We start from the raw sequence: 24,180 nt of genomic DNA, 5'->3' as shown, positions 1-24,180 counted from the left end.
TTCCAGGCAGTAACAGCTTAACAACAGTTTTAGTGAATAGTAACAAGTATTTAGTTGGAAACCAACAGCTTCTGGCAAAAACTTCAACTGTACATCATGCATTTTTAACGGGGCTGCAAAAAGAAGGAATTCTACATGATTTTAAAGAGCTGAAACCTCAGGAAAACACTGATGTGGTTTGAAGGTCTTCCACAAGCTCACAGCGAGTCATTGTTCACTCCTGTTGTGTTAAAGGGGCCCTTTGATGCTCATTCTCAGGTCCATATCAGTATGTAGTGTCTCTAATGTGTCATGTCTCCAAGCTTTAATGTTCAAAAAGCTCTTTATGTTTCTCATACTGCCTGTGCTGCAGCACCTCTTTTCACCCTCTGTCTGAAACCCAGTCTGCTCTGATTGGTTAGCCGGCTGGCTCTGTTGTGATTGGTCAACAACTTAGGCGCTGTTTACACGAGAACGAAACGGGTTGTTTCCGCTACTTTTCTCTCGCGTATAGCCCGTTCGTTCACACGAGGCTGTAACGGAACCGGGGAAATGGACCCCGCAAACGATAACGGGTCCCAAGGTGGATAGATCTGTGGACGGAACGCTCTGGGGGGCCAAACGGCTCAGTGTGTACGCCCTATACGATCATTTCCTGATAACGATGAAGCCATAGCCCCGCCTCTCCCCACCTCTGCTGCTCCCTGCTGTAGCATGGTCAGTAGCTGACCATGCTACAGATGTTAGTGCAAAATCTACAGCTCCTCTACCACAACCATCAGCAACAAGTGGACATGGAGAACTACATGAACTACATGTTGCTAAATCCACTGCGGAGAATAAACAGAAGGGCAACCAGGCAACCATGCTCGGGGGTCTTCTTCGCTGCTTTTGGTGTATTTCGTGGCGCGGCATATGTACTACAGCGTCTCCAGCGGGTCGAGCGGTCTCGTGTGAAGGGATACGTTTATTGAGCCGTATCCGTGTGAACGGAAGACTTTTTTGATATCGAATTCGGTTCATTTGCGTTCCCGTGTAAATGGGGTCTTAGAGATGTCCCGCCCCTTAGCCAATCACGTATAATGTGTTGGAGCGCTAGCCAATGGTAGCACAAGGGATTTTATCCTTAGCAGACCATTTACATGCACACAAACTATAAGAGGGCCTCTTCAAACACAACTTTATTTTCAATCTTAATATCCAACATCTTTGGGAAATATTCAGCGGGGTTTAAACGTTATTATGAATCAACTTAGTTACCATGAGACGGTTAAAGCACAAACTTGATAATCACAGACAAATCTTCTCTTCACAGCAGCGATTTGTGAAATGTTTGATTCCAGTGCAGTGACATACAAGAAGTCACAGTGACGATAAGAAACAAAATCAAACGTTCATTAACTTCCTTTCAGTCCTGATACATGTATGAATGTGAAGCCACTCATTAACTTGATGATATGTGTCAGAAACATTTAGACCAACACGTAGAATAATAAATAATCTCATAAAACACACAAGCAGTCTGATGGTTAACGCACGGATTACAAAACTTCACAGGTCTGCACAGCATCATGACAAGGGTCCACAATACAAATAAATCAATATCTACTGTAATGTCCAAACCTATTAAAACTTTTTAGGCAGCTGTATAAGACTCCATACTTTTCATCAAATGATATCAACTTATATACTTTTCCCCACATTTTACAAGTTAGCGTGATATCAACTACTTCAACATTAAGGTGAGAGAATATTTGGGTGCGCATGATATTGATAGTTAGCGTGATATCAACTACTTCAACATTAAAGTGAGAGATTATTTCGTTGCGCATGATATTGATTTATTTAGGGTATAGTGAGACTTGGGTTAGATGAATGAGAGCTCGTAAACAACTGATTTGATATAGTTTTTACTTCAACAGTTTAGATTCTTCGTTCCCTGTGTAAGCATGTCAGAAATGTTTTCTTCAATAGTTCAGGAGAACACGGGTGAGTTGATAAACAAAATGATATTTTTTGTGGTGAAATATTCCTTTAAGAGCTGCAGGATGACTGTAAATAGCGCCATTAGCATATCTACAGTATTATATGACCACTTTTTAATGCTCATGTCCTCAAAGTGTCACTATGTGTTCTCTGTCCTTCATGACCGGTCTCTTAGTGACTTTGCAGATGGATAAAAGCGGTCATAGCCGGATTTGGTGAATTTGAAAGCAAAGAAATTGTCTGCTGCTACTTTCTTTACTTCCTGTAGGTCGTGCATGTCGGTGTAGAAGTGATGCAACAGCTTCCTCTTACAGCCTGCTAACAGTGAATGAGTGAGTTGAAGGTTGTGACTTCATGTTCAATTCAGTTACCTCCTTAACATAAAGACGTTAAGGTTTTACGGTACCCGCTGACAAAGTGCAGAAATGTTTCACTTCAGGTTTGAAATCAGGATGCATGAAAATTAAGGATTTTCAAGTCCTTGTAAAGTCAAAAGCCCTCCCACACACACTGATATAATACAAACACACACACATACACACAGATAGGGATCCCCCCACACAAACAAACACCCACCACCGTCTGTAACCTTCAGTCCGCTCCGTGCTGTTCCCAGAGTCCTCCCTGTGGACAGCCGCTGCTCAAAGTTAAATATTATCCAGGTGACATGGAGACTGTTCCTCTCTTTCTCTTCCAAGTGCAACTGCTGCCGTGAAGCCTTCACAGTTTGGTGGACAGAGCGTCAGCTGACCTCAGGACACCACAGGAGACATGTCCCACAGCTGCAGAGAAACACACACATGGTTGTTCCTCAGATTCAACGGGCTTCTGGAGAGACATTCCTGCAGACTCAAAACCTACTGCCTACAAAATTAGACCATTATTCACATCCAGGAATTTCTCCTAATTTTTCTTATATAAATATATATTGATGTGACTTTAAATAAAAAAAATATGATTATATAAAAAGTGTGTATTTGTGTAGTTTATGTGTTTATTTAAGTACCAATACAGCTCTTATCTGACATCCTACTTGTCAATTAACCCATTTCTGATTCTTTTGGCCACATCATTCACATCATTTGAATAGCCAAACTAAATAAATTGGATGTGAGCAATCATACCAGAATAATGACACTAACAATGGTTAATGTATCTTAGACAGAACAGGACAACAAACTAAGATGTAAAACTCGCTCTGATAACGTCTGACTCCACTGTGTGTCACTGTGTGTCACTGTGTGTTACTGTGTGTCACTGTGTGTCACTGTGTGTCACTGTGTGTCACTGCGTGTTACTGCGTGTCATTGTGTGTTACTGTGTGTCACTGTGTGTCACTGTGTGTTACTGTGTGTCATTGTGTGTTACTGTGTGTCACTGTGTGTTACTGTGTGTTACTGTGTGTCACTGTGTGTTACTGTGTGTTACTGTGTGTTACTGTGTGTTACTGTGTGTTACTGTGTGTCACTGTGTGTTACTGTGTGTTACTGTGTGTCACTGTGTGTCACTGTGTGTTACTGTGTGTTACTGTGTCTTACTGTGTGTTACTGTGTCTTACTGAGTGTCACTGTGTGTGCTCGCATGTCCTATCAGAGACTCATGATAAACCGTGTGTTCCCGTACAGACCTTGACGACCTTGTCGCTGCCTGAGGTGAGCAGGGTCCCGGTGGTGGGCTCGTAGTGCATGTAAACAACGCTGTGCTTGCTGTCGTGGAAGGTGGCTGTGGGCGCTCGGCTGGAAGACACAACAGGGACCACGGTTACTTCACAGAGTACACAAAGGTTCAGTGGAGGACAACAACAACAGAGGCCGATTGTTACTCACTCCTCGTCGGTGATGGACTCGTGGCAGCTGTCACACACACGCACCTCGAACTCAAAGCCCATGAGGGGGATGGTGGAGCGCTTGGACGAACATTTGCCGCACACCGCCTGGCCGCACTTCCTGCAGTGGTGCTGAGAACACAGGAGGACTTCAACATGAGGCAAAGTAACATCTGGATAACGAGCCGTTGTGCTGTCTGATGCCAACTTTATCATTTTTTTGCAGCACCTAAGGGCTTTGGACATCCTTCAGTTTCATGAACGTTCACATTTTAGTTTTTGTAATTGTGGATTGTCAATGTGACACCGCCTGGACGCATTTCCTGTAGTGGTGCTGAGGACGGAGGAGGACGTCATCAACATTAAGCAAAGTAACAGTAATGACCCGTTGCACCTCAAAGCGGTTGACATCCTTATGGATCCTTCATTTTCATGTACGTCCAAATGATCATTTTTGTTATTTGGATTGACCATGTGACATACATACATGACACAGTGAACAAGTGAACTTCTCGATGAAATATAGTTTAGACAAAACAATTGTTTAATGGAGCTTCTAATGAGTGAATCATGATGTGCTTTGTGTCTGAGGATTTATAAATATAAAAGCTTTGTAAAGTAATGTGATTGTACAACACCTGTCGCAAGCCGATCTTCTTACTGTCCCACATCTGTTTGAAGTTCCAGAAGAAAGGCTGCTCACACTTCTGACACGAGTCGCTGTCCAGCCACTCTGGGGTCTGTCAAACACACACACTTTAATAACGATGCATCTCTCATCTGCACTTTTCAAATTAGGATTCCCAATACAAAGGAAGATGTATTTTAAGTCCCCAAAAAGTTATGTTTTGTATCATATCAGACAGAATATATTTCTGTTAGGACAAAATAAGAAATGTAAAGACATCACCTTAGACTTTGTGAAACTAGAACGGATATTTTGTCTATTTCTAACATTTTATAGAACAGTCTATCGATTAATCTAGAAAGTAACTGGTGGATATAGACAATTAAATTACTTGTTAGTTGCAGCCCTACGCTTATCTCTCTGACAGTACAAGGACGTGTGCAAAAGGCATGAAAACACAGCTCACACGTGTCACATTCCCATATTTTCTTTTCTTCACACTGTCACAGTTCCCAGATTGAGTGTGTGTTCATGTCGCACTCTGCTGCCTCTCTCTCTCTCTCACCTCTTGTCGTGTCACGTCCATGTTCCAGATGACGATGCCTCCGTCTGAGCTGCAGGAGATGAGCTGACGAGTGTGTGAGGCGTAGCACAAGCCCTGAACCTTGTCACTGTGGAAAAACACACATACAATGACAAATCAGGTACAAATTACAAAGATTTGTTTGGAGATTTTAGTTATGGTTAGTGGTTAAAACAACTTAATAACTTACACATTTCAATTCTCAATATAATCTCTGTTAGCTTTTAGCTTTATTTTAGCAAGCTAGGACTGTGCTACACACTGGCAGCTAACAGCTAACCTTTACTAGCTTTCCTTCTGTTGATTTCCCCCTCAATGTTTTGTTCACAATGTAGCTGATAAGCGATAGTTATACAGTCCTTATATGTCCTTTTGTTGTTCTATGTCCTTTTGTTGTTCTGTTTATGTTTTTAATGTTTCATGTGGAACCTACTTGAGCAGGTCTCCCTTGAAAAAGAGATCAATGATCTCAATGGGATACAACCTGGATAAATAAAGGTTTGAAATGAAATGAATACAGACCAGCGTGCAAGGCAAGTTTATTTATATAGCACCTTCATCAACACAAGGCAATTCAAGTGCTTTACAAAAATGAAAGACATTAAGAAAAGCTGATTTATGATGGGCCACAATACTACTGTTGTATTTATTCAATAAGGGTTGTCAGCAATACTAGTATATTGCAACAACCCTTATTCAGATCGGAGTGAATGTTTGTGTTTCCTACTTGTGTCCTTGCAGCTCGATGGCGGTGCCTTTGCGGCCCCCCGATGTCCCACATGATGATGGAGTGGTCTGAGCTGCCGGAGAACAGCACCCTCTGGACCGGGTCCCAACCAGCGCCGTCACATTACCTGGAGAGACCAACACACACCACACACACACACACAGCACACACACACACACACACACACACACACACACACACATCACACACACACACACACACACACACACACCACCACACAGTCACCACACACACTACACACACACACACAGCACACACAGCACCACACACACACACACGACACACACACACAACACACACACACCACACACACACACACACACACACACACACACACACACAACACACATCACACACACACACGCACACACAAACACACACACACACACACACACACACACACACACACACACACACACACCACACACACACACACACACACACACACACACACACACACACACACACACACACACACACACACACACACACACACACTTCTCAGAAGACTTGTTCATTAACTTATTTTATGTACTATGGGCCAAAATGTTGAGTGTTGATAAAACTCCTATCACTATACTGGACATATTATTTTAAGTCCTGAACTCATCTGAAACTAAGAGTCTTTGTGCTACACCCTTGATATCTGTCTCAGAGATGTTGTTCTGACTTGAGAGGGCGTTTTTATGAATTGTACTAGTCAGGAACACATCTTACGATTATGTGTACACCACATGAATGCAGCACTAGTTCCCTAGCTCACAATGTTAACAAAAGTAAAACATATTTCGTGTATCTGCCTTGTGACTAGGATCTGCTGCAAAACTCAATGGGTTGTGACTTGGCTCAGGAAACACCCTTCCACCAAGTTTTATGAAATCAGGCCAGAAGTTGTTCAATTATTCTGACAAACTGAGCTGAATAACCTCTTTGGACGGAGACAGGAATGTATGGCCATCATGCTGACTGTTTCTCCTTTGCATGCCGCCTCTTTTTACTGCGCTTCTGATATTTCCAAACAGTCATGAACACGTCTTTGTTTAAAACCCTGGTGAATTTATTGCGAGCCTAGGTGCTTTACAAATCCCATTTCGCAAGTTGGAAAGATGTTTCTATCATGAAGAGGAAACAACATGGATGCTACAAAGAAGCTGTGTTATTGCTCAGATAATTTAAAAACCATGTTGATATCTGTTTTTTCAATTTGGGTGGCCGTTCAAGTGAATGTTCCAGTCGGGAACTCATCTTTAAGATTGTTTCAACACCACATGAATGCAGTTCACATGCCCCATCTCACAGAGTTAATTAAAGTGAAAGTTATTGTGTGTATCCGCCCTGTGATTCAGATCTGTTGCAAAATGTACAGGGGTTATTTTTTGTCCCATGATACACCCTTCCACCAACTCTCAAGAAAATAGAGTCGTGATTCTGCTTATTCAGCTCCTTGGCAGAGGCAATGATGGAGAGAATCAGTAAAGTGATCGACTAATTGATTTATAGCTTCAGCGTGTGTGTGTGTGTGTGTGTGTGTGTGTGTGTGTGTGTGTGTGTGTGTGTGTGTGTGTATGTGTGTGTGTGTGTGTGTGTGTGTGTGTGTGTGTGTGTGTGTGTGTGTGTACCTGTGTGTCCCTTGAAGGTGGTGACCAGGCTGCAGCTGTCCTGCTCCAGCTTCAGGATGGTCACCTGACCGGACTGATCTCCCACGAAGGCGTGTCTGGTCTCCACATCAAACCTGGGATAGAGTTAAGGTCTAAAACTATTGATGCATTAAGTTGGCTCTTTATCTGTTTTTGGACAACAATCACCCACAAGAACCCACTGCAAAATATGCACAGTAAAAATAATAGTTGTATCCAGTGGTGTAGTGGGGATTTTTTTACTGGGTGGACGCAATGTCGATGCTCGTGAACTGAACTGTCAATGGGTGGGTACACTGTGGACCTCTGTCGCCTGTGCAGTCCAGCACAAAGCATGACACCTGGTCACCCTAGTCATCCCAAACAATGCCACAAGTGTGCAGTGCACTCACAAAACGGGCAGACAGCAGGTCTACAGAAACTACCGGTATGCTTAGTCCTACTTTAGTTACTGTACTGCAAAAAGCACAGACTCAAAACCATGGACACGTCACCGGCACATAAGTTACATAAACAATTTATAAACTTAGACTATTCAAAAAAAAATCATGCTTCAAAAAAGTGAGTGCTCCAAATAAGTGGGGGGGGGGCGGCGATCCCCCGCGTCCAACGACCACTACACCACTGGTTGTATCTGTGTGTAAACTATATCATGTAAAGTCCTAGCCCTTGGTAGTGGAAGTGGAAGTGGAGGACTCTTCGCTCTTTCACTGGCCATTTATTCAAAGTCCTCCTCTGACCTGGTTAAGTCACTACGGACCAAAATCAATACAACACTGTCCGAAGTGAAGAAGAACAAGAAATAACCTACGTCATATCAAACCTAAATCCTTCTGCACATCTAATAACAGAAATGATCTTTATCTCTCTGGGAATCTGAGATCGTTAATCCGTTCATTATTTAGTCAGAAACTGTTAGAAGTCAAATGCAAACCCATGCCTTGATTTTATTTGTTTTTCAATGTATATTCATTTTGAGGCGGTAAACAACTTCACAAAACACTTAGAAAATTAGACTACACATTTTATTTTTCAGGTATGTTCTCACTCAAATTATAAATTTTTGTAATTGTTTTTTTTAAAGTTTTTATAATAGTTATATATTTGCCTCATTTAAAAAACGTAATATTGACTAAATAAATATGTATGCAGTGGTGTAAATACTATTCTAGTATGTGTAAAAATACTTGGCAACTAACCTGATTCTGATTTTTGATTAAAGCAGTTACTGTTCTTAGAACCCGGACCCATTTCTACTTTTGGGGAAATTAAGGGGAACATAATTGAGACTAAATAGACCACCTAGAACACATTTCTGACAAGAACCCACCCTTAGTGTCAAATATCTGAAATGTGACATATATGTCACATTGGGCTTTAATGGTAAAATAACTCTTATATATAACTTAATTATTGGTTTAACTTAGTTTGAACATTCTTTGAATCAACTCAATATAATTGAATCAGCTAAATTAACTGAGCAGATCATAATAATATTTCTAATTGTGCATATATGTCACTTTGGGTTTACTGTGAAAGTTTAGGGTTAAAGTCCCGATGTGACATCAGTGTCACAGCGATGTTTGTCTCATTTGTTTCATATCAATTTGATCAAGAAATGTTTCCACAACAGGTTAAATGTAATAAAGGACATGTTATGTAAGCATTTTAATTCTTAAATGGCTTGAATTTTACCTTTAGCAACAAACAAAAAAAGCTTTTGAAATGTAGCTTGTTCTGTCACATGTGTTAGTCTGGCACATGGACATCTTGGACACGTTGTCATGGGAACACAAAATCACATGACCTGGACCATGACCCACCAGACTGTTCAGTGTGTGTCACTTGATAAAAACAAGGCTAAAGCTGTATAAGGAACTTTCCAGAACATTTAAAGTTCATGTGACACCCGTCATGGGTTAAAATGAACTCATTTAAATGTGTAATTCATGGTTTCTTGTGTTCATCATCAGTAGTCTATAAATGCAGACATTAGAGCAATTCATGATGTATTTTTGTAAGTTCGGTTCCCGGGGAGACACCAAATTAGTGTTTTGTGTTGTAGCTAGAATAAAAGTGCTCCCCCGCTGTAAAGATTTGCAGAGTGATGACCTCACAGCTCATTGGTATGGATCCGTGTCGCCGCGGAGCCTTTCATCTGGCCATTACTGAAACCTATTCACACTGTTTCCATGACAACAGCATGTCTGATGCCTATTGTTAGCCACAACGCTAACAGGAAGCTAAGCTCAAATTGCTCTGTGTAATGTTGCTGTGGCCCTTAAAATAGACTGTTTTATAATAAATAAAAGCTGGAGATTATTCGCAGTCAGGAGCAACAAAGATGGCTCCCACTTGGTTGAATCCATTCATCTCCCTTTAAGATAAGCTGTCAGGTTTATTGAGTGTGAGGCCAAGTAGCGGACAAATCAAGACAACAAACAGGAGGGTTATTAAAGGATACTGGAGTCCTGACACCCAGGCGGCGGTGCGGTACGTCCCCAGCTGCTGGCCGCTCTCAGAGCAGTGCCAGTTGAAGTTTTTATCCTGGCCGGTGCTCAGGAGCCACTCCATCTCCAACACAAACAGCACCACTGAGACTCTGCCCTGATGGGCTACACACACACACACACGATTTATTTTCACAACCACAGTGCAGGGACCTATCCAGAGTATCTTGGTAAACAGTGTTCAGAAAATAAGCATTTGGAGAGGCCCTATTATGCTTTAAGAGGTGTTCCCTCTCCAGTAGTGTGTGATATAGATTTTTGTATGTGTATGGTCTAAAAAGGCTTAAATCCCAAAGTTCACTCCAGAAGGAAGTTTCTATCAATTCACAAAGTGACATCACTGTAACACTCACGCTTCTTTTGGCTAGTGCTCACCCACGGTCAAACAATCACACACACACACACACACACTTCCTGTCTCACCCTGGTAAGTGCTTGCTGGGGTCATCTTATTGTAGTCTTCTGACAGGATGAACTCCTAAAAGACAGGAAGTGGAAAGAAATGTTCACAGTGACTGAGTTCAATGACCAAGGTTTCCAAATAAATCTATAAATGGCAACAAATTAAGTTCCTGTGTTCAAATTCCAGTAAGTACGTAGTTACAGAGAGACTAAAATGTTCCTAAAAAGTGATCATATTTGAAGCGTAGGCCTCCCTCCTGCAGAAAGATAAACATCTGTTCTACAGATGTAAATGCAAATTGCTTAGGTAAATAAAAAAGCTGCAGGCCTTCCTCTTACTACACAACTTGTTAACACAAGGTTGTACTGAGACTCAAAACCTTGAAAATGTTCTGCAGTGTTACTGTCTGAATTTGTTTCGGGACAACTTGTTCCAAAATAAACAACTCCCACTGTGAAACCCTCAAACAACTAAATAAGCTGGACAGTAAAAACAAATGCTGCATCTTAAAAAAGACCGACCAATGACATAAAATAAAACTCTCTACACATCTTAAAGAGGAAATTAAAAAGAGACGTTTTTAACACCCACCCACACCCACACACCCACACATCCACACAATATTCAGTTATATAAGTGAGAAGGGTTGGACTCACTTGGATACTGCCGGTGTCCATGCCCAATGACAGCCTCCTGGTCTCTGGGTTAAAGGACATGCAGGAGCACGACGCTGGACACAAACAAGAAGAATAGTTTACCATATTTATTTTATTTTAGTACGTTTTTCCAGTCCAAATTAGGGCTTAATTATTTTTAATTATTTACCAGTTGTTTAATAGAGTTAAGAGAATAGAGTGCCGCAGTGACGCGTCCTAAAACCCGGAAGTAAACTCCTTCCAGTTCCTTCGACAAAAAAGCAATGAGATTTCTCCATAGGATTTTAGAAAATAGCTGGAAATAAGGTCTGTGGTTGAGACACATTTAAGAGACGGATCACGTTTTGTTCAGCCGGATAATCTCCACATGTCTACCCTACTTTTATCATTTTCTAATCAGAAATCTAGTCCCCAGAAGCAAAAATGCTAACGTTATGCTATAAAGGAACTACAGCAGGGTCGCTGCTTCAACGTCACACCAACTTAAAGTGGACCTATCATGCTATATTTAAATGATATATTGTAGGGCCATAAGGTATATTTATAGGTTTCTGTTTTCAAAATACCAAACAGATCATGATTTTAAGCCATGCCTCATTTCGCTCTATGTGTTGTTCTCCAGCACTGTTTTTGCAGGGGGCTGATTCTGTGCATGCATACAAATACATTAATCTCAGAACAGAGAAGAGATGAATTATGCCAGATTATAGCTAATAGCTTCCATCAGATATGGTGTGTGTAAAAATAACCCACAAAATCAATACACTGCAGATAAATAAGAGTTATTTTGTTGACCTTTTTACAACTTTGGAAAATATTGTTGTGTTGCAATTTCCCAAATGTGTTGACTGAGGCTTCGGGGGGCAAAAAAAACGTAGTTCCAAAGTAGGAGTTTCAACAAACCATGAAAAATATGTTACAAATCAACTCAAAGATACAATTATGCACTAATTATGTATGAAAGAAATGCTATAATTAAGTATTTCTACCTCTATGATATACAATGTTATGTCAGGTACGATTAACACTCAGTTTTGCCTCATAAAGATGTCACTATATCAGTAAATCCTGTAAGAAGTTATTGTGTTATCATTTGCAAATTCAGTTTGTATATGATCTAACTAAAGGTCTGAGTATCTGCAGCCTCTGGTCATGCTTTTGTAAGCTTCAGATCTTGCTGATGGCGGCATGGGATTTCCTTGAGTTGCACAACTGGAGGACAAACGTTGTCAGAGACGGAGGAAGAGAGGAGAGTTCATGATCGTACATGAGTTCCGACGCTTAATCTTATTACAGTAAACTCCACGCTATGATAGAAGAGCAACAAACTCCCGATTTTTCTTTTTAATTCCCACCTAATATTCATGTGTTTAAGTGTATATTTTGCACAAATTAACACAGATATTGATGAAATGTTTGCTTTATTGTATGCTATGCCTCTGTAGAGATGGCATCAAGATTTAATCCAAATCTGGTGACATTCTGATCATTAGTTCCAGAGATACGTGGGATAAGGCCGACACAGTCCCCTTTGAATAAGACTACATTTTCAGTATTTTTGAAAATAAAAACATGGTTGTGCTTTGTCTACTTTGGGAATCGGTATCTCAGCTTTTAGGGGTCTTATTTTTTAACAGGATCTGGACAACTCTGTGGACTAAAGTGACGTACTCATACATATTCATGTACCAATGTTGTGCAATCATGATCATGTGCAATCACACTGATCATGTGCTACTTCATGGCTGCTAGTTAACTCCTTTTTTATTAAACTGCTACTCCTCTTTACCATGGTTGTGAAGTTACCTAACTTTGTTATATATTTGCTTCTTCTACTTCTATTAACAACCTTTCATCAGCACTGTCCCTTTGCTGTTTTAATATTTCTCCACTCTCTGAGGAATTACACTGAGCAATTGATCGGCTTGTTCAAACCTTTGTTTAAAATAGTTCCTCAAAACAGAAGTCGAAAATAAGTTTTAGTGGTAAACCCAAATATGTGAAGGGGAAGATATAGGAAAGGATACTTACTGGTCATTGTGTGGTAGACACTGGGCCAGTACTGCCCGCTGTCTCTCTTCAGCCATACCCGGATCGTCCTGTGGGAGAAACCACAACATTAGAGCCACATTACAAGAGCTCTGATGGCATCTGAGGTGTAATGGAGAGTGCAACGGTTAGTCATTTTACATGCAGAAGGAGATTTCCTGTAATTCTATATCATATTAAAGTGAACATCTTTGGGTTTTGGACTGACGAAAATCGAATTCTAGGAATATTTTAATAGTATATAAACGTACCACTACATGAATAAGATCGTTATTAAGTTCAAACAAATCTGTATTTTATGCTCTCAGAACAGTGGGGCCTGCTTATGGTGTTTAAATTCCTGCATTGGGTTCCTTATGTGCAATCTGACCCACTGTCTGCCATCTTTGCATGTAAACTACTAATAAATATCAACAAAAAGTTTTACATTTTATTTAACTTCCTTTATATCAATTGCAGTACCTGTTTTCCTCTTACTATTGTGACCGGTTTGCACCAAAATACTAAGGCATAAGACGACTTAAATAAACCTGGTTCTGATTTTAAGAGCTACTATAAGTATTCAAAAGTATCCTAGGTGTAATTGGTACATTCATTGAGATTGCACAGTCATTATAGGAAATGCGACCTTTGAACATGCAGGGGATCACACACACCCTCATGCAGATGTCAGTATACTGGATAAACACACTTGGCAGCCAAAGAAGCCACAGATACAGCCAGAGGCAACTTTAAAACTGGGAGAGCGAGGGGGAAAACGAAAGTGCTCTTATTCCAACGATAAATAAGTTACTGCTTCGATTTTTGTTTTATTTGTAGCTTATTTATTTATTTTTCTCTCAATTTGTATTTCAGCTTTTTTGTTTGTTCCTTTGTTGTGATTAGCTTCCACTGTGTACAAATATGAGTTTATATTCTGAACAAAATGCATGTTTAAGGAAAAAAGCCAATAGATAGAAAGTATATTAAAAAGATTGACTGTCAGCTGATATTTTTATAGAAACGTTACGCTGTGTTTTCGTCTTTACCCATAAACCGTTGGTCTGTTTCTGCTACAAACGGCTTTTTGAAATGATTAAGCCAAACGGCTGCGGCGCGAGCTTAATCAATGACCGACTGGAGAGAAAACGTTGTTGTTGGGTAAAAAACATGAAATGACGTTTATGAATCTTGATTGTAATGTTATTTTTAGAGGTGGAAAGCATTCAGATCTTGTCTTTAGTAAAAGTAGAAGTACAAGTGTAGGAATACTCTGTTACAAGTAAAAGTCCTGCATTCAAAATGTTACTCAAGTAAAACTACAAAAGTATTGGCAGCAAAATATACTTAAAGTACCAAAAGTAAAAGTAGTCATTGTGCAGATTGGTCCATTTCAGAATAATATATATGATATGTTTTATAATGATTGATCATTAGAGTGTTATCAAAGCTGGTAAAGGTGCAGCTAGTTTTAATGACTTTGTATACTGCAGGGTAGCTTGTGAATTTACTCCAAGTGTAACTAAAGTCAGATTTAAATGTTGATTATGTTTCACATCATTAATCAAAATCTGCAAAGTAACTAAAGGTACTAAATAGATGTAGTGGAGTAAAAGTACACAATTTACCTCTGAATTGTAGTGGAGTAGAAATACAAAGTAGCATAACATTGTAGGCTACTTAAGCTGTACTTGAGTAAATCTACTTAGTTACTTCCCACCTCTGAGCATAGACACTGTTGTTGGGTAAAAAACAACAACATAATGACGATTTTAATGGAGGATGTTAATGTTATGTTGTGGTCCAGCCGCAGTGCAGCTTATAAGCTTAATGTACCTGTCCTCCGACACGCTGATAACGCCGTCTTCTTTGGGAATGATGACCGCCGTGCTAACCACATCTTGGAAAGCCTCGATTTTGCTCAGCAGACACGGCTTCCGAGCCTGCGGTTGGGGCAGTATTTCGGCCGCCATGAGTCGGTAGTACACAAACCTCCGTCTACGGTCCAGACTCCGGGAAACATACCCGCAGAGCCCCGGCTAATAGCTGCTAATAGCTGCTAGCTAGCTGTCAGCGAGCAGCGCGGTGTTGTGACGGATGCTGCCTGTCAGCTGACAACAAACACAACACATCCGCCTACAGGCAGGCAGCAAGCACTTCCGGTCAACAAAATAAAACTTCTGGTTTGATGTCAAAATAAAAGCATTTATATCGAAGGCTTCTAGAAGAATACAATATAAAGAAGAAAGAATAATTAACTTTACTTAAATATGACTTCACTTCTTCAAGTGCTCTACCAAACAGTAAGGACACCCTTTAAATTGTAAATGGAATGATAAAGCCTTCTAGATAATGAAGTTGAAGTTGTTTTTAAATTAGTATATACAAAAATAACAGAGAAGCAGTTGTTAGAAAAAAGTCTCAGCCTCAATCACTGTTGTGTTGAGTGCACTTCATGATTTAAGTGTATGTAAGTTATGAAAGTAATCAAAAATTCATAGGAAACATCTCTTTGAATAATAATGTAATAGTTGCATTACTAAAACATGTTTACAGGGTAAGCAGTAGTCTATTACCAATTGTATTTTAGTAAGTAAGTAACCCGCCTAACACTTACTATTTCTAATATAAACAACAGCCATGTCATTACCAACACATTATATTAAAACAGAACAACACACTGTTGCACAAAAGTCTTTATTCAAACATGACTCCCACCATGGAAATTAAACCTCTACTGTTAAACATTTATAACACAATATATATAGATATAGACTGAAAAATAAACTGTAAACAAGTTACTCAATAAGGTGAATATGATATATGCAGCTTGCTTTTATGCTGAAGGTAAACAACTTGAAGTCTATTTTAAGCTACTCTTGGTAGCTTTATACATTTCACTGAAGGACCCACACAGTAATCAAGTCCCCTTCACAATAAAACATCACACTTCTGGTTATGACTTTCATAGTAAAATCCTGACTGACAATCTTAGATGTAATGATGACCTTATTTGTATAGATAAAGTATATGAATTATTGAACTATTACATTTAAACGTTACAACAAAGTGTAACGTTTAGCTCTTCTAGGCTGTTTACAGAAAGTTGTGAAACATGATGACAATTATTTCCGGTCAGATTTTGTCTGGATTTTTTGGGATTTCCAAATAAAAGGTTTAAAAGGTGTTTGCTGTAGGATTCAGCATTTGTTTACTAAGTTTACAGAACGTTTTACTTTTAGCACAGTATATCTTATTTTGTCATAAATTAGTCAAATAAAAGAAAGAATTACAACCATTCCCTATTTAAGATGGCAGTGGCTCAGTCAGTAAGGGCTTGCACTGGGAGCTGTAGGGTCGCCGGTCCAAGTCCCCCGAACAGACCTAAAATATGGAGTGTGGACTGCTACTTGGAGAGGTCCCAGTTCACCTCCTGCCCTGCTGTGGTGCCCTTGAGCAAGGCACCAGACAACCCCCCACTCCCATTGCTCCCCGGGCGCTGTGCAATAGCTGCTCACTGCTCCTAGTACTAGACTCCTGGTACTAGGATGGGTTAAATGCAGAGAACACATTTCACTGTGTGTGCTGTGTGCTCTGCATGTGTGACCATTAAAGAGGGTTTCATCCCTCCCAATATAAAAAAAATATATATATATTTTTGTCACAAACCATTTGCCAATATTTAGCACTGTTTGACAGTTTGGATATTTTTAAAGTGGAACATACTTGTAAATCTTGCAAATACATGGAAACAAAATGGTGATACATGTTCATACAAGTTGTGTACATTTTTCCCCACCAAATCCCATTACACTTTCTCCATAATTATTCTTATTCTGAAAAACCTGTTTGTGTCACACCGGATAATGAACGGGGGGCTGTGTGTGTGTGTGTGTGTGTGTGTGTGTGTGTGTGTGTGTGTGTGTGTGTGTGTGTGTGTGTGTGTGTGTGTGTGTGTGTGTGTGTGTGTGTGTGTGCATGTTGCATGTGCATGTGTGTGTGTGTGTGTGTGTGTGTGTGTGTGTGTGTGTGTGTGTGTGTGTGTGTGTGTGTGTGTATGTGTGTGTGAGTGTGTGGGTGTTGCATTCGAGAACTCAGCCAAACAAGAGGCAATAGACCTTCCTCCTCTTTGTTATCGACTGCCACCGGATGGTTTCCTCTTATTTTTGCGGAAGCGATAATATTTTCCAAGGAGCTTCATTATGTAAATGTTATTGCAAAATCGTGCTGAGTGTCATGTGACATTAGAGTGAAGCTTATAATCAGCTCGGATGATGTGGAGCCTGTTGGAGATCAATTGAAGAATTCCTGAGTGTGTGTGGTATTTTGAGATATATTTTGTGAAGTAAAGACATGTTAGTGAAAGCCAAAACTGATGGGATGCGATAACAGAAATCTGACTACTACTTTAATAAATCTCACTTATTTAATCCCTATTCATAAAGCGTCTTTGAGCACCAGGAAAAGCGATATATAAATGCATGTATGCAAAGTATAGCCATTTTACAGCTGTAGGGTGTGTGCGTGCTTGCGCATGTCAATCCCTTGCAGCGACTCTTCAGCTAAACCTTTCTTCCTTCACATTGTTTTTCTCAAAGAAGGGCTGTCTTTACTTGTTTATCGCATGAAAACAAGCTGCAAAGCAACAAATAGTGTGAATAAGTACTTTCTGTACACCCTGTGTGCATCACTGGGTTAATATTTCACAGTTTTCATTTCCATATTATTGTCTATCTTGAGTTTCCTCTTTAGGGGTTGTCTTTCACAGTAGCCCACGCCCGTGCATAGGATGAAGTACATATGGATTATGTAATCATCTCTCAGGACAGACATTGTTATAATGTGCTCAAATAACTTAGTTCAAGGCTTCAACAACAGAGTGCGTCGCCACATAGTTCTTTGACACACATATTTGCATGTACAGAATATTTTCCTCGCATTCCTCTCAGACAGGCAAGCATGCGCACGAGACGCTCAGCTCTGGCCTTATTTGGATATGGTAATGAGAGGCTTCCCACGGCCAATGAGAAGCGAGTAATATTCCATGTGATGCTGACAGACCGTTTAGGGGGCGTGGTATAGCGAGGAGCTAATGATAAAACCAGTTGCTGAGACACAGCGCATTCAGTGTAGGGAGAAGCAGGGACACACTATGAGGGGGGAACTTTGTTACTATGAAACTTAGAAATATTCGCAAAATATTGTTAAAATTATCAAAATCCCTCGTGAATCAATAACCTGCCCCTAGGGTTTGAGGTTTTTAGTTTAGTTAGCCCGGAAAGGGCTTCTACCCTCACTATTCTTACACTTTTTTTGAGAAGAATGTGTGAGACAGACAGTTAGCATGCCAGCTAGCCAGCTAGCTAGCTGAGAGGTGATACAGGCGGGTAGGAGAACAAAAGATTTTTTTTGCGTTTTGGCCGGTTGTACTGACACCAAGTCCATGCAGAACGTGTCATTACCATCACAATGCCCGTGTTACTTTTTCTGATAGACACGTCCGCTTCAATGAACCAGCGCACCCATCTGGGCACTACCTTTCTGGACATAGCAAAAGGCGCTGTTGAGACTTTTATGAAGGTACTGTATACCATATTGGGAGATCCCCACGACATCCTCATTGTACTGTTGCAAACTCGGCTAATTCTCTACTATTTCCACAGCTCAGGGGCAGAGATCCGGCCAGCCGAGGGGACCGGTACATGTTGGTAAATTTTGAAGACGTCCCCTTCGGGATAAAGGTAGAGTTTGTTTTGTCCGGCTTTACATTGGCGCAGATTGCACTGTCCTGTCTCCCCCCTTTCCTTTGGCTCCACCACCACGTTGTGATCACTACATCAATTGTGTGTAGAGGAAAAAATCTTCAGGAGGAGCTTTCATACCCCTTTTAAAACATGGCCGACATTTTGTTTCAATGTGAGCAGCAAGGAACTCTGGGTGTTATTTATACAGCGAGGTGATATCTGGGGGGGGAGAGGAGGGAGGAGGATATCGAGAGGGAGGGGGGGGAGACTAGCTTACTTTTACTTGTTTAGACCAAATTGCCACTTTGCACACATTGTAATTTATTATCCCTATCCGGATGAGTAGCCTCCTAGAAACGGATCTGGGCTGCAGTGCTGTCAAATAATTATTTTGAGCAAATAGAGAAAAAAAACCTATATACATATTTATCAGTCCTGAATCATAACAAAACAACTTCTGCATAAGTTGTCTAGTGGTCACAACAGTGGTGTTTTATTATAGCTTTGTGCGTGTTATTAACCTACATGTTTTCTCTATATATTTTCTTTAAGGCTGGATGGAAAGAGAGCCATGCCACCTTCATGACAGAGTTGAGGAATCTGCAAGCAGCCGGACTCACAGCTATTGGCCAGTCATTGAGGACCGCTTTTGATTTACTCAATCTCAATAGATTAGTGACTGGGATAGACAACTATGGACAGGTATGTAGCACTGAATAGGCAGACAGGAAGCCAAGGTTAAAAATATTATGACACTATGCCCCCTACCACAGACCTCCTACTCCCCTTCGCCTATCCCCAGTCTTACAAGCATCAACTACCTGCATACTGTGACCCCACACACTTTCAGTCATATGCTCATGACACAAACATAACAGAAACAAAGAAATGACAAGACTTATTTATCACCTCAGCAGCTGTTATTGATTGATCTTAGTTTGTGTTGCACAGTGCCACGGTACTCTACTACTTCATAAGCTTGATGCTATATTTTTAGATGGAGGGATTAGTTGTGAGCAACCCTGGAAGTGCGATATGTATTTAAAATTAAAAGATCTCCTACAGCTTTAAAGGGATTAACAGTTAAAGGCTGCACAGATGTTCTCAAGTTGTTATTTTACAAGCTAAAACTAATTCTGTCAAACACATAGAGCTCACACCAGTAACTTTTTGGGTAATCTGTAATAAGTACTTTTCCACACACACAAAATGCAGTTTTCAGCCTTTTTAAATACCTTTTCACTGATATTTATTATAATATCAAACTGAATATTTGTGGGTTTTGAACTGACAAACAAGACATTTGAAGACCTGACCTTGGACATTGAAAAACTTGGATGAACATTTTTCAGTATCTTCGAACATTTTATAAATTATACGAGAAAATGCTTGACAGGTTAATCAATACGGCAATAAGGAACAATAGATCTACTTCAAATTCAACTTTTTTTTTAAGGATTTATAATCAAATTTGTGTTTCAGAGAGGTGTTATAACAACCTTAATCTCAAGGAGTTTGTTAAATTGCATTTCATTGTTTTGAGAAGTGAAGTTTAAGCCATGGAAACACATGGGGTGGAGTAAATATTTGAAATGCCTCACAGTTAGAGTACAGCTTCTGACATGACAACAAGGTGAATCAGTAACTCTCTGAAGGGTTTTAAACAAAACTGAACAATAAAACCTTCAGAAAGGTGAAGTTAATTTTTAGAGCTTTTGTTTTAATTATGCATTGTAGACTTAAACTAAAGAAAGATTTTTTTTTTACTGGCCACAACTTGATTTGTGTTTAAATTCCTAAAATTCCTAAGCTTTTTGTGTAAAAGGCATTTTACTTAAATGTACTGATGAGCTTTCCATTTTTCCACTAGGCTTTTTCAAGTCAACGGCAAACAACAGGATATATTTCACAGGAAAATACTTTAAAATGACAACAATGCACTCTTTACTTGACGCCATAGATGTTCTTTCCATCGTGTTGCACTTCTCATTTTTTATTTGTGAATCAGAAACAAGTCTCTGCTGCAGCTGAACGACACAGTTGGTCTGATTCCCAGCTGGAAGCCGACATCCACTTGCATTTAATTGGGACTGACTATGGAAAATGAATATTTGTTGAGTCTGTAACTAATTCAATATTACTGGCCCAGCTCCAAACAGTGCCGCCTAACAACATCAGCAGCTTAAATCTCTGTTGTCAAACCTCCAGTTTAGAGGACGATGTTGAAAGTAAAGCTGCGTGAGAGAGAGAGAGAGAGAGCATGATGGATAAATATGGAGCAATTATGTTTACAGTTTGAGCCTAATGACTGATCTTCTACAGGTGACTTCTTTCTTATATTTCGTTTATAGAGAGGTGAAGTCCCGCCCTTCTACTTCCGACCCATGGGACCTTATTTCGGAAAAAGTATGTATTGAAGTCAATGGAGAGAGAAAGATTATCTTTCGATCCCGTTTGAATTGTGCCACGAATTACACATATGATGTTTGTCAATCTTAAATAATAATTTCCATGTCAAAAAAGTCACAGTTTGTCATAAAACTGTTGAAATATAAGACTATGAAAAATACGCAACTAGAAAGACTACAACTCCCAGAATCCCGGTCCCGCATGCTGGCTCTTACGAACCGACTAACTCCCCTTGTGTGTATGTACAGCTCTCAACATGCCCAGACTTGGAGTGATTTTCACCTCTTTTAATACTTTCCGCCTCATTCTGAAAGAAAGAAGTGAAATGTGCCAACGTGACGGCCGTCTTGGTGTGTGGTGCGAGACGGGAGATGTAGTTCATTGAGCGGTTTCACACCAAAAAAAGTGTTACTTCACAGTTTTACGACACATTTTTATTTTTTTGACTTGCAAAATTATCTTTTAAATAGACAAACATCATATGTGTAATTCGTGGCACAATTCAAACGGGATCGAAAGATAATCTTTCTCTCGCCATTGACTTCAATACATAATTTTTCCGAAATAAGGTCCCATGGGGGTCCCCCGGAAAGGGAGGGACTTCGCCTCTCTATAACAAAAAAGGACAAGACAGGATTTATTCCATTTTAAACTCAATAGAAAGCAACAGGAAACGGCTTGCAGGAGATGTTTCGCATCACCCTGTGAGGTTTGCTTCTCTTCTGTCCAACGTCCGGATATGCTAGTTGCCGTTTTCTGATGGAATAGTCATTGTTAATGTCAACTTCGAAAAGAAGCTACAAATTGAAACACACTGGAAGAAATTGCAATATAGAAAAGCTACCCTATAGAAAAAGTCTACTTTGGTTGACTATTACCTTTTTAGAAATAGTAGTTCTAACTACTCGATACGATAAAACTAAGTACATTTGACACAGAAATATAATTCAAAAAGGGAACCGTGGCACAATTAAGTCATTAAATGTCATACATAAACCAAATATTAAAAAGAAAATATATTTAAAAAAAAAAAGAGACCATTGACTGTTCTGTAATAACTGAATTACACAATCTTTAACTAAAACAGTCTCGAAATGGCAGTTTCTTTAGAAGTGTGTATCTCTTGGACATTGCTGTAAACAATGGCCATACATATGTTTCTTGATAAAGCCATTACATTGGTTCAATAATAGGAGAGAAGCAATGAAAATATAAAATGACAATACTACTCTACTCCCAAAACAAACAAAAAGTGAACTATTTAAACCACTATGCATATGAATGTAGTCCAGCAAGCTTCTGCAAAATGTATTGAAACTTCTATTGTAACCAAATTCACTTCTCCATACACTATAAAACAGTCTTTCCTATACCCAGTCTGACTGTATGTCAGCATGTTGAAGTGAGTCTGAAGAGGAATACTAAATGCTTAACCAGCGTTTCCTGAGTGTCCATTTAAGGTAACGCATACGTACAGCATGCACACTGTCTGTCAGACACTATCAGGGAAGTCAAATGTAGATGTCAAGCTATCAGAAGCCATTCAGCCTGTGAACACAAACCGCTCATGCTGAGGTCAAGGTTACGGTGTCCTGCAGCCGTCAGCACTCACCTCTAATGACAGTTGGATCTAACAGTTTTTATATAATTGAATGACCTCTCGTGGTCCTCTTTTTTCTAAAACTGAAATTCAGTTTCAGCGAGCATGGCGTTCTTTCCCTCTATCCTTGACATCATTGCCGATATTGTAGTGACCAGCAACTATTGTATTAAGCTTATTATGTCCTTTTAAAATAGGTTGTGTAATCAGAAGTCTTTTATTCACCCCACAGCGGGGAAATGTACAATGTTACAGCAAAGGGGAAGTGCAGACAAAAGGCAAAAAGTTACATATTTAAGAGAGGCAAGCACATGATAATTACTATTACTCGAGGTCGGAATCGAAAAGACATTTCTATTATCGAAGAATCAGTCTTTTTAAGTCTTTATGATAATCAACAATAATGAAATAATAGCATCACAGTGTCCAAACGTGATGATCATCTTAATATTTCTTATTTTCCGGCCAACAAAACCCACATTTATTCCGTTTTCAATAATATAAAACTATAGAAATCAACACTTAATTTTCAGTGATAATGATTCATTGCTTTAATGCTACATGGCTGCATGCCAACACTTTCTGTTTTAGATTTCTTGATAGGGTTTTTCAATTAGTTTACTTTATGAGCAGTGGTCTACTGTTGAGAGTGATAGATAGATTAGAGTTTAAAGCAGGACATGAGGTGCGGATGCAAGTGATAAACCAAATTTCCTCTGAACCCGGACGATGTAAAAATGATTGAAGTTTACACGGAGAGGCTGCCGGCTCGTTTTCTTTGAGCAGTGGAAACTGTCAGAGGTTTCATCAGCGCTCTGAGGAGTACACACACTTCCTCTGATGGGCTTTTCTTTCTCGATTTACTTTCACAGCTTTGAATCAAAGTGAATGACTGACTTTGTGTTTGAAGTGCCCCATATAATAACTAATTTTACTAATTTAATTCATATAGAAAAGTCAACTTAGTTCATATTATGGGCAGGGATGAGAGAAGTACTCAGATATTTTACCTAAGTGAAAGTACTCATACCACTGAGTGTAGAAAATAAATACTGTTACAAGTTAAAGTCATTAAAAATCTAACTTGAGTCAAACTACAAACGTATAAGCATGGAAATATACTTTAAGTATAGGGTTAAAGTACTAATTATTTATTGTATATAGTTAATACATCTCTTTAATGTTGCAGCTGGTAAAGCTTATTTTTTAATTTTTTTTTAATTTGACTTATATTTATGTATCATAACTTATTAGTTCATTTACATTTTGTATAAGTAATATGAATCTGCAAAGTAGCCGAAGCTTTAAGATAATTGTAGGAAAGTAAAAGGAGTATGAGTAGCATCAAATGTAACAGTTGTGTAATGAAGTACATTTATTCTACCACGCGCCGCCATCTGCGAGAAATGGTACTTTCTGTACTTTAGGTATATTGTGATGCAAA

General features: G+C 39.5%; 2 protein-coding genes across 2 annotated transcripts in view; one reads left to right on the top strand and one right to left on the bottom strand.

The window, feature by feature from the left end:
- Positions 1–1,142: 1,142 nt before the first annotated feature.
- On the bottom strand, positions 1,143–15,088 carry wdfy2 (WD repeat and FYVE domain containing 2). Its single transcript, XM_034146516.1, is given in 14 exon segments — positions 1,143–2,747; positions 3,593–3,701; positions 3,792–3,922; positions 4,429–4,530; positions 4,984–5,089; positions 5,729–5,769; positions 5,771–5,838; positions 5,841–5,855; positions 7,369–7,481; positions 9,851–10,001; positions 10,320–10,374; positions 10,956–11,029; positions 12,987–13,054; positions 14,820–15,088. Coding segments are annotated over 14 exon segments (1,200 nt in total). The 5' UTR covers positions 14,957–15,088; the 3' UTR covers positions 1,143–2,717.
- A 3,021-nt stretch (positions 15,089–18,109) lies between these two features.
- Positions 18,110–24,180, top strand: part of ints6 (integrator complex subunit 6) — a 37,015-nt gene continuing 30,944 nt past the window's right edge. Inside the window, exons 1-3 of the mRNA XM_034146502.1 lie at positions 18,110–18,563; positions 18,647–18,724; positions 19,280–19,429. Coding sequence (XP_034002393.1) covers positions 18,453–18,563; positions 18,647–18,724; positions 19,280–19,429 — 339 coding nt within the window. The 5' untranslated portion in view covers positions 18,110–18,452. The remainder of the gene's footprint in view (positions 18,564–18,646; positions 18,725–19,279; positions 19,430–24,180) is intronic.

This window comes from Trematomus bernacchii, unplaced genomic scaffold, assembly GCF_902827165.1.
Source record: "Trematomus bernacchii unplaced genomic scaffold, fTreBer1.1, whole genome shotgun sequence".
Classification (NCBI taxonomy): Eukaryota; Metazoa; Chordata; class Actinopteri; order Perciformes; family Nototheniidae; genus Trematomus; species Trematomus bernacchii.
The sequence above is the reverse complement of the archived record's forward strand: the minus strand, read 5'-3'. Positions and strand labels throughout refer to the sequence as shown.